We start from the raw sequence: 12299 nt of genomic DNA, 5'->3' as shown, positions 1-12299 counted from the left end.
CGCTTGACGTTTCTCCCTTTGTGACGTTGTGTTTTGGTCCGATTCTGAGGACTTATTGTTGTCTGACAAACTTGAAAGGTTACTCGTAATGCCTTCTCAGTTCTAAGACTTTCCCTTGATCTTTTTCTCAGGACTTGTTTTTCACTTGATGAGTTTTTAAGGTTACTCGTAAATCCTTAAGAAACTCGTTGCTTGATCGCGACTTGCTGACTTGATGCTTTTCCTTGAATAATGCCGCCTTTATATGGGCAGATCCTCTGGCCTCAGGAATTGGTTGGAGTAATACCGCTACACAGCTGGTATTTTTCCATCTACCCTCTGCTTTCACCCACGCATTTACTTGTTGCTATTTTTCCATCAACCCTCTGCTCTCACCCACGCATTTACTTGTTGCTATGCGTGGTGAAAGTTCCTTATATCCTTGGCGCAGATGTGTCCACTTTCTTTGTGGCTGCGGGCCAATCCGTGCCTTGTCCTTGTCTTTCTCCCTTGACTGCATAGAGTCTCTGTAGCTATGCTGGCTTCCGTCACTTTCTCTAATATGCGGCGCCTTTACTTGATTTTATGAAGCCTTTTTATACCCTTGCAGAGGGTGTTAAAAAATTGGTTAGAAGTTTGTAGCGCACAGAAGGAGACGTTTCCGACCCCAGCATGATCATCATGAGAAGCCGAGTTAATATAGCCATGTCCGTCTGCCCGTCCGTCTGTCTGTGCAAATCAACTTCACGCCGCCATCTTAAGAGCTATCGGGATGAAACTTGGTATTTAAGATAGTTATAGCCCGGATCAGATAAAGTATGAAAATTGTCAGGATCTTCCCCCAGGACCCTAGGTAACCAAACAACACCAAGTGCCTTGTTTGAATCTGATTCTGAAATTGTTATCGGCGTTGCTTTGCTAATGGAAGCGAAGACTACTGAGCTATTGAAAACCATTTGGTTAACTGCTTTAAACAATGCCTGTGACACTTCAGACTTGATTGTCAGAAGGTCCTCAACGCAACCGGCACTAGTCAACATGTCATCAACATAAAAATCGTGCCGGATAACTTCAGCAGCTTTTGGATGTGACAATTCAATCATCTCACCCAGCTTTGTCAAACACCGTATTGCCAGAAACAGAGCTGGCGCCGTACCATACGTAACCGTGTTTAACCTGAACACTTTCAAAGAATAATCTGGGTTTTTTCTTCACAATATGAGCTGGAAATCTCGACCTGCTTCATGTACCATTACTTGACGATACATTTTCTTGAGGTCAGCGGTCAAGGTATACTTATGCAAACGAAATCGAAGCAAAGTCGAGTACAGCTCTTCTTGAAACCATCAACATTTCATTCAACGATGTTTATGACGAAGTTTTGCATGATGCATCGAATACAACACGAAGTTTCGTCGACGTGCTTTGAGGTCTTAAAACTACCTGATGGGGAATAAAATAGTGTGGATGAGTGGGAATTTTTTTTATCGGTTTCTGACATGTGTCACAATTAAAGATATTTTTCCATAAATTCTAGATACATGTTGATTAATTCCAAATCTTTCGACACTCTTCTTTCGAGCGACAAGAACCGCCGTTTAGCAACTTCAAATGAAAGCCCAAGTGCATCGGGGCTCGACTTAAACGGCAACTTCACCTGAAAATGACCCGACCGTAAAATTTTCAAACTATCAGAATTTTTATGGGGGAAGTCAAATTTTTGATTGTCCAAAATTTCTGCAATGTCTCGTTAATAAGACTTTCTTTTGATAGCTCAAATTGACTGTCTTCTTCTGAACTAATCCCACGTCAGAAGTGTACCGCCCGGATACAACCCATCCGAAGATAGTCTTCTCAAGGGTTGGAAGTCCTGGGCCTTGTTTTACTTGACCTATTTATAGAAGGTCTTTAAAGATATCTGCTCCAATGAGCATCCTTATCTTTTGCGGCTTATAAAACTGGGGGTCAGCTAATTGCAGATTATTAGGTATTTTCCATCCAGTGATATTAACGGTTTGAGGTGGCTGATATGACGAAATGGACTTCAGAATTCCGGAATCCAAGGAAACCTCAATGCGATTCACTCGCGGCTTCACCACCGTGGTTACCAATTTCTTGACTTGTACATTGGAATCAGAAATCCCAAGCAAGTCGATTGGGCACTCTTCTCTAGATAACTGCAATCGTTGGGCCATTTCTTCAGTTATCAAGTCACTAGCTTATGTTCTAAGGCCAACGAGTGCAGTAGCAAGAATCATATCGGAGCCGCCACATGCCAAATATGTCAGGTGGAAGGTTGTTCGTTTTGTGAAGGTGGTGGTAACGCTAAACCACTGTTGACTGTGTATATGTGCAGTAACGTATGATGCGACTTGTTGCATACACGACACTTTTTTGCGTTACACTTAGCGACAGTGTGCCCCTTCCGATGACAGTTAATATAAAGCGGGGCGGATTTTGCAAAATCAAACCGTTGTTTCACCGACAACGCTGAAATCGACGGACAAGTAGTAATACTATGGTCTTCGGAATTGCAATATGAACATTTTGGGGAGTTATCGTCAACTTTTTTATTTGCCACAAAACAAGAAAAGTTGCTACGATTATGCCTCCTGGAGACTGGTCTTTGATCAAAGTTGTCAGACTTGACAACTTTTACCGACTGCTTTGCTGATTCTACAGACGACATGAATTGATGACGCCGATTTAGTGTGGCCTCGCATTCTTTCCACGACGGGATTGTCGCATAATCGAGCTGCTCTTCCCACTTACGCTCTGTTTGTGAATCAACCTTGTTCATAACTAAGTGAATTAAAATTGCATTTAAAATCACTTTTTCGTCTCCAATTGAGAAAAGAGACCCTTAACAGCTGATGGATGTGCCATCTTAGGAAGGCTGAACAGCGCGGAAATATTTTCTCGAACCGGCGGTTCGGACGTACGTTCCTCATGCCCTTTGGTATCGGACGAATTGTTTAATGCGGACCTAAGTTGTGATTTCGCCGAAATACACAACTCTTCTAACTCTTACCTATACTCATCGTCGGAGTCAATTGGTATTCAACAATTCCAATCTACATTGCAAGTCTATTACCTGAAACGAAATACTTTGTAACGATCCTTTCCCGTCCCTTGTGATATTTCTAATATCTTTTGGGCTAGGTTCGGCACAACAAAATTTATTTTGTGCCCCGGTGAAATTAGAACTCGTTTGTATTGTTAATGGTTTAAAATAGGTATTTATCTTTGGGCTCAGCTATGCATGATTGATTTCTCTGGAGAAGTCATGAACTTGGGCAGCGTTGACTATTTATTGTGTGTTCCTCGTTGCTTGCTCCAGTCTTTCCCTTGCTTTTTGGGTCTCTGCTGGTTACCATTTCAGGTTCGTAATGTAGTTACTCGATTTATACTTCCCTCTTCAGAATGTCTCTTGAACGTCGATTGGCCTTAGGATAGATCCTATGACCTTTCTTTTGCGTTCTTTGGCGTATTCTGATGCTCTAGGGATGTTATTTCCACCTTGCGAGATGGACTTTGCGTGCATCAGTATTTTTCCGCAGCGATTGGTAATCATCAGGACATATATGTCCTGGAATTTCGGCAGTATGATATATCCTCGTGCCTTTCAATGTACTATGGATCGTCCTGGAGCCGCTTGACGTTTCTCCCTTTGTGACGTTGTGTTTTGGTCCGATTCTGAGGACTTATTGTTGTCTGACAAACTTGAAAGGTTACTCGTAATGCCTTCTCAGTTCTAAGACTTTCCCTTGATCTTTTTCTCAGGACTTGTTTTTCACTTGATGAGTTTTTAAGGTTACTCGTAAATCCTTAAGAAACTCGTTGCTTGATCGCGACTTGCTGACTTGATGCTTTTCCTTGAATAATGCCGCCTTTATATGGGCAGATCCTCTGGCCTCAGGAATTGGTTGGTGTAATACCGCTATACAGCTGGTATTTTTCCATCGGCCCTCTGCTTTCACCCACGCTTTTACTTGTTGCTATGCGTGGTGAAAGTCCCGTCAATTTTGGAGCGGATGTGTCCACTTTCTTTGTGGCTGCGCGCCCATCCGTTCCTTGTCCTTGTCTCTCTCCCTTGCCTGCATAGCGTCTCTGTCGCTATGCTGGCTTCCGTTACTTTCTCGGAACGGAAGCGATTGCAACATAGTCGCAGACGCAGCCATAGTCGGTCACACGGCCGACCGAAATATGATCCTCCAGCTGAGGCTCATTTGACCACGGCTACCAACTGGATGGCACGAGGCGCTGATTCAGTTATTCTTGGTTAGCTGTGGGGTTCTTGGGTCTTAATAAGATATTATAAGTTTAGTTTCTAGTAATATTAGTAGTCGGCCAGCTTGTCGCTTTGTCTCTTTTTATACCGTTAGAGCTACGGTCTGCACCGTTTGTATATCTCGGATTTGGTCGGATCGGACCAATAAATCATATAGCTCACATACAAACTGCTAAGTCAAGAACAGTGACTTTTCTGAAAAACTTTGTTATTTGTTTTGAGCTAGTTATTGTCGGAAAATTTAATATTGGTGAGTTTATTACACCTATAAACGACTGTGTCAAATTAGGCCAAAATCGGATTACTATATCATATAGCTTATGGAAAGAACGATTGGTGGAAAACAGTAACTTTGATCAACAATTTCGTTATTTGTCATGCTAAAATTGTAGGCCGCCCATTAGACTTATAAGATAAAGTGTTTTTATACCCCTGCAAAAAGGGTATATTAATTTTGGTCAGAAGTGTGCAACGCATAGAACGTAGCATCTCCGACCATACAAAGTATATATATTCTTGATCAGCACGACGAGACGAGTTCAAATAGCCATGTCCGTCCGTCTGGATCAACGCAAAATCCTCCTAGACCGTAAGAGCTACAGAGCTAAAATTTTGCATGTAGGCTTGTATATACTGCAGGGGTTGTATATTTCGGATTCAGCCGGATCGGACCACTATATCATATAGCTCCCATACAAACGCCAAAGTCACGAACAGTGACGTTTCTCAATAACTTCGTTATTTTCTGTGCTATTATCGTGAAACTTAATTTTAAAAAGTTTATTACGCTTATTAACGACTATGCCAAATTTGATCAAGATCGGATGACTATATCATATAGCTCCCATAGGAAAGATCAGTCGAAAACAGTGACTTTTGTAAATAACTTCGTTACTTTTACCGCGATTGCTTTCAAATTAAACATTTGTTAGTTTAATATATCTGTTAATGACTGTGCCAAGTTTGATCAAGATCGGGTGACTATATCATATAGGTCCCATAGGAACGATCGGGCGAAAACAGTGACTTTTGTAAATAACTTCGTTACTTTTACCGCGATTGCTTTCAAATTAAACATTTGTTAGTTTAATATATATCATATAGCTCTCATATGAACGATCGGTGGAAAACAGTGACTATGATCAATATTTTCGTTGTTTCCTATTATTGTAGGCCATTCTTTCGCAAACATAAGCCTTTTTATATAAAACGTTCTTCCACATTGATGGCTAATAGGTAAGGAAAGAGTTACCAAAAAAGTTACAAGGGTATACAAACTTTGACGCGGTCGAAGTTAGCCCCGGCCCTCTGGTTTTACTTTGACGGCTATATGTAAGGAAACAGAAACAAAAAACTTGCAAGGGTATACAAACTTCAGTACGGTCGAAGTTAGCCCGCGCCCTCTGGTTTTATTCCTTATTTACGTTCCGTAGCGCCTCTAAAGCGTCTGCCTTTGACAAGCTACCAACAACTGAAAGGCTGCTGCAAAAATTAATAATTATAATTGATTCCCTTAATGCTTGAAACTATAAAATTCGAACACAAATCTGTCAAAAGAGTTATGGAAGGAAAGAAATAGAGCTTGTCCGAGTAACTAGAAATTATACAATTTTCTATCCTAAGTAATATATTATAAAAAATATAAATAATATTTATGTTACACTTCCGAAAATAATTGATTATCATATTTATATTTATTCTAAAATTTTAAACAAGACCAATTTTTTTAAATATTATTTTTTTTAGGTTACTCGATATTTCTGTAAATGATTTCAACATAATCCGTCAAAAATCCGGTGGACTAATTATTATGTTGCCTACCAACGTGTCAATATTCAATAATGAAATAAAGGAACAAATTACCATTTTGGAGCAGGCAATGCTTTTTCAATCCGCACCAATTCCTGTTTACTTTGCGCCATTTAATAAAAATTTAGACAAAATTTTAGATGAGATTAGTTATACAACTACGCAAAACATAAACCAAGACGAAACCGCATTCACGCAATTAGTTACTTCAATCTCTGCAAATGGATACCACGTAACAGTGAGTGACGTATCAAGCTCCGCAAACAAAAACAGCAAAATTCCGGTTGTCTACGGCGAGTTGATTCCAAATAATTTTGTTGGGAACTATGTTGATAACATTCTTCATGAAAGCAATTTACCAGTTATATTAATAACAGCAAGTTTAAAGACATTTGGAATTTTCAATGTAAGTACTTAAATACGTATAAAAAATTAAAGGAGCATGTTATCATTTTGTGTTTTTACTGTCATAATGTAGTGAGCACAAAACACATTTTTAAACTTTTTTTTGTGAAGATATGAATAATACGGGACTATTTGTGTTATATATGTATGTGTGAATAAAAAAACGGTGTGCGGTGAGCACGATGCTAGATTATAGAATCATCAAAACAAACTGAATGCCAGTCAGTTGAAGCGCTATAAAAAAAAAACAATTCAATTAAAAATTAAAAAAAAAAAAAATGTATATACCCTTGCAGTCCTTGGCAATAACATTATTACATTTTGAAATTTCTTTCCCTGCAACTCAATTCATCAAAACACAAACAAAACTATATTCTTATATAATCATTCCCTAAGCAAAGCACGGCACACATACACATAGCGTTGCGTCTGTGTGTGTATGCATGTACTCTGTTGATGACGTAGTAGACAGCAAGCAGCCCAGCCGGCAGCGATTGAACCGACTTATATTGACTGTAACTTGTGTTCTATTTATCCGATCAGATTCAAATTTTGGAATCAGTAATACGTGTTTTTGTGTTTCATCATTAGTGTATTATTGTGCATTTCTTTTTACTCTTCAGTTGTGAGGGCTTAAACTGCACATTAACCCTTGTGTCAGAAGTGGTCAGTATATTCTTAAACCCATATTTCGTTCCCTTAAAAATTTTATTTATTCCTTTAAATTAAATTAAATTAAATTTTTAAATTTTTTATAAAATGACTGTCTGCTCTAAAAATAATTGTATAGTTGCCACTAATGCGGTTGACTCCCATGATTATATTCTTTGTTGGTTGTGTGACAATGCGGCTCACGTTAAGTATGCAGGTTACACTGTTAGAAGCAAGGAGTCTATTGCTAAAGGTGGTGGCTTAAAATATGATGCTTGCCGGGAGGTCGAGAATGAGATTGCGTTCATTCATGAGGCGGACTAAAGATAGTTTTGACACTTTAAGGTGCAGTTTTTAACAAACACCAAGCTGAGTTTACTGCGGTGGAGACTCAGTTTAGAAGCTATTCGGTTATGAATGAGTCTCCAAAACGTAAAAGAACCAGTGTGTGAATGTGACATAACATAAATTACAAAAATTTATCCGGTGCTAAATTAAATCCTTAAAGAAAAAAGTTTTTGTGCAAATACATGGGAAAAGTGTGTGCGCGAGTGAAAGGTGGCTCCAACAAAGAGAACAAATTTTTAATACAAATTAACAAAGATTTTTAAACAAAAAAAAAAAAAAAAGAAAGTGAACCACCCTCTCACATATAAAAGCCACACTTACAAGGGGACCTTCAGGTGTGCGAATCACGAATCATGTTGTAGAATACCTCGTCATTTGAAGCTGTGTGAAATATTTCGGCGTACTATTCTATATTTTCCTGAAAAATCGCGTTTATACATATACCTATACAAATACTCCAACAAACATCACTTCAGTACCAAATGTCGCCGGGGAGAAAATCGCCACATATTCCGAACTACTGACGTCGACAGAATAAAATTCTGCCAGCGTATTTCATTCTGAGGTTAGCCGAAGGCACCCGAACGAGCTAATGTCGTCATTGTAGATATGTATATACATATATTTCTAAGAAAAAAAAAAAAAAAAGAAGAAGTAAAGCATGATGATTTTTGTCTACGCCACTTCACTTCGTTCGTCAGTGCATTGTTGTTATTGTTTTTTCCAATTTCTGCGCGCGTCGCTTTGTACTTTTCGTTTCTTTGTTCATTCGCGATTGAATTTCGTAGGGACAGGAACTGTTGAAATTTTTCAAATTCAGTGTATACAGTAATAAAGGTAAGTGTTATTAAAATATTATAAAGTTTTCATTCCCTAATCAATTTTGTTCTTTTCAGAATCTATCCAAAATTCGATTCCGGATGAGCCGGCGTGCTAAGACATTGTTATTAAGACACGTAAATTAAGAAAAACTATCAAAAACGTAAGAAAATGTAAATATAAATATTTAAATGTAATTTAATATGTTAAAGAATAGAAATAAAGATATTAAAATAAATATGCTATTAAATAAAAACTAATGCATGTTAAAAAACTAAATCGAATCAAGTTTTTATTTATTTTTGGGAAAATGCGTAGTATTGCATCGACAATGTCGCCGCAATGTCGATAGTAAATCCGACCTATTTTTTCGCTTGAGCGATTGTTCGTCATGTCGCCGCAATGTCGATTGTAAATCCGAGATATAATTTCGCTGGGACATTGTGTCGACATGTCGCCGCTACTTCGATTGAAAAATCAACCACTATTTTGCTGGGACATTCCGTCGACATGTCGCCGCAAGTTCCGTTGAACACACGAGCGACTTTGGTATTCGTCTTCACAGGAATATGTCGCCGAAAAATCGATAGAATGTCCGAGGCGCTAGGACATGCAATGCTAAATGTCGCCGCAAATTTGTATGGCATGTCCCCTCAAAGTCCGAGGCGACATCTGAGAAATCGCCTCGGACATTCAGATGAATTTGCGGCGACCGGTACTGAAGGGATATTACATATCCACACATATACATACATAATATATATATACATATATTCCATACATAAAATTTTACATATTCATATTCATATCTATATACATATTCCACAAAATTTTTATTTTTTCGCACACAAATACATATATATTTTTTTCCATCACCGCGAACAAAATCCAGCTACCCCTTGCATAAGTCCCGCTTAACTGCAGTATATAAGCACAGTTGCAAGCTCATGTGCCAAAGACCGGCATAAAGCAAACGACCAAAAGTAGCTGTGCTGTATACCCTAGGTTAGCAGGCACTTTGTGGGGTATATATGCTGAAGGGTCAGTTTGAGGAAAAGGGCGAATAATATTTGATTATTAAAAAATTTGTCTTCCGCGCCCCTTTTTTACTTCCTAATATTAGAATTTCTGTTCCAATTCCGTTTCAGTTCAGAGAGCACTATTTATTTCTATGCGTATGGAAAATTAATTTTTCATATTTTTGGTAAATTCTTGTTCCAAAGCGTTCCAAGTCGTATCTTTGGGATTATATTGCAATTCCAAAGTGTTCCAAGCGTTTCAAGTCGTATCTTTGGGATTATATTCCAATACCAAAGTGGTCCAAGCGTTCCAAGTCGTATTTTTGGGGTTATATTTCAATTTCAAAGTGTTCCAAGTGTCCCAAGTCGTATATTTTTTTTTACATTTCAATTCCAAGGAGTTTCAAGCCGTTCCTAGGGTTCTTTGGCAGCGTTCCTAGTTATCCCAACCGTACCAACCCGTTTTGTGGGGTTTTTAATCAATTTTAAGGCGTTTCAAAGCCGTTCCTTGAGTGGTTTGGTAGTGTTCCAGGTTTTCACAAACGTTCCAGTTTGTGTTTTTCGCTAATTTTCAAGCCGTGCCAAACCAGCTCACTACTTTATAACCGCCATTCTGTGGGGTTATGAGCACGAGCCCGCCAAAAGACGATAAAGAGGCTAAGACCACTGCGGTCCGCGTCAGAGGAGTATCAGCCCTACTACTCCTACGTTACAAGCGTTTCCGACCCTTTCTAGTCCATTAACTCTCCCGTCCGCGCATTAAGTTCGACTTCTCAGCAATCCACCTCAGAGCTACGTCGAGCAGGCCAAAAAAAGGACAAGCCACTGGTACCACGTCCATAGATTTTGGTAACTGGCCCAAGAGTCACTCAATCCGAATCCAAAAAGACTTTAGTTGCTTCCACCATGGCTTTGCAAAAGTTTATCTCGATCGGCGATAAACTGATTCAATTTGAAGTCGACACCCAAGTCACTTCACTGTCCGAGGTCAGCGTTTTTACGCTCCAAGTCCGTCGTGAGTTCGAGTTCGAGCGTTGTGGGAGAGGGTCGAGCAGGAATATGAGAAATGTGAGGCACTCCCAGATAGTAAAGACGGTAGCTCTGAAAATTTAGCCATCCAAGCTAAATATGACAAATGGTATCAAGTTTACGAGCGATGCACGGTTCGATTAAGCGAGATTATCCACGAAGCGTCTGCTCCTACTCCTCCGAACCGTCATGGGTCTACCTCTGCACCAACAGAACAAGGCTGTCGACTGCCACCCATTGACACAGAAGTGTTTACAGGAGGTTACCTAAAAAGGCCTACGTTCAGTGACTTGTTTACGGCCATCTACATAAGCGATTCTCGAAGTTCCCCTGTTTTTCTATTAACCAAAATATTTACTGAAATCAGTAGAGGAGCTTAAATTGGCTTTTAATTTTATAACCTCTTCTATTCAGAGCGATGTGCTAAAAAACTAGAGGACTTACAAGCAGGACGACGTCTGAAGCCGAAGTTAGAAAATTAAATCCATTCATATCAAATGAACAGATAGGTACCCAAAATATTTGACTTAGCCGTTAGCTAGGATGTCTTTGTTGCTTCCAAAGACTCATCATTTCACTTAAAAATATTTTAGAGATCACTTCCGATAACTTCGCGCGGGAGCTTAAGTTTTGATAGCAGTGTGGAATGTAAATGGCAGCTAGACACACTAGAGCCAATCGAAAAATATAGAAGTCCGAAGGAAGAGTATTGTGAATTGTATTTCTCGATATCCTACACACGCTTGATAATACTCGACTAATTCTAAAACTTCCATTTGCTAAAGAGGCTACATCCCTTGGAGAATCTCGTGAAGGATCCATAAGAAGATTCATGTCGTTAGAGCGGCGAATGAGCCCATATGTTTACATATATTTTTATGCTGCGACTTATGCGACAGCCACAAAAGAATGGGAGAGTGTCAGTAGATACATACATATTGTTGGAGCGCTTGCATCAAAGTGCTTGGTCAGCGTTCACACGCTGGCCTGGCTCTAGCTCATGTTACCCTTGTGCATACATTGCTTATGTGAATATATGTATGTGCATATACAAATGCGCATACATATATGATCATGCTTAGCTGTATATTTATGTGAATTTGTTTATGTGCATACATCAATGTATAGATATAAACATATTCAAGTGCACAATTATATTTTATTGCGTATATATTTAATTGCTTATACTTGCAACAAAGTGTTACAAGTTGAGCTCTTTGTACTAAATGATTTTTGGTATGAATATACTACACCTCTCCTTTTTAGAAAATAACGTAATATTATGGAGTTATTATAACTCTTATTATTATATTATTATTGTATGTTGGGAAAATTGTTTTTAGTTCCTGTCTGGTCAGACAAATTATCTTTCTCTTTGTTTTCGAAATTGTATTAATATATTTTCAATAATAGATGAATCCATAAAAACTCTTAATTATATATTTTTATACCCTTGCAAAAAGGGTATATTCATTTTGGTCAGAAGTAAGCAACGCATACAACTAAGCATCTCCGACCATACAAAGTATATACATCCTTGATCAGCACGACGAGACGAGTTCATAGAGCCATGTCCGTCCGTCCGTCCGTCTGGATCAACTCCAACTCCTCCTAGACCGTAAGAGCTACATAGCGATTCGCGAATTTCCCCCCGTTGAAAAGCTGTACCATCTCCTAGCGAGGGGTGAAGCCAACCGCATTGCAGCAAAATTCCCGCTTACAAAAGATGGTTTTGAAACGGCATGGAACGCACTCAAACAGCGTTTCGAAAATAAGCGACTTATCGTAAACAGTCAATTCCGAGCACTTCCTGATTTGCCTCAAATTTCCCATGAGTCCGGAAAGGCATTACAAGATCATCACCCTTTCACTGTGGGAACAATCTCTTGGAGATAAGACTGCCATTCCAGAATGGCAAACGATGGACGATTTCCTCACCGAGCGGTTCC

The 12299-nt window shown here is 39.0% G+C and overlaps 1 protein-coding gene across 1 annotated transcript in view; it reads left to right on the top strand.

Moving 5' to 3' along the window:
• LOC137586292 (BOS complex subunit NCLN) overlaps window positions 1-12299 on the top strand; it is a 192668-nt gene that overhangs the window by 54527 nt on the left and 125842 nt on the right. The window contains exon 3 of the mRNA XM_068302301.1: window positions 6017-6485. Coding sequence (XP_068158402.1) covers window positions 6017-6485 — 469 coding nt within the window. The remainder of the gene's footprint in view (window positions 1-6016; window positions 6486-12299) is intronic.

Source organism: Drosophila tropicalis, unplaced genomic scaffold (genome assembly GCF_018151085.1).
Source record: "Drosophila tropicalis isolate 14030-0801.00 unplaced genomic scaffold, ASM1815108v1 contig_979, whole genome shotgun sequence".
Classification (NCBI taxonomy): domain Eukaryota; kingdom Metazoa; phylum Arthropoda; class Insecta; order Diptera; family Drosophilidae; genus Drosophila; species Drosophila tropicalis.
Note: the sequence above shows the minus strand (reverse complement) of the source record. Positions and strands in the feature narration are given on the sequence as shown.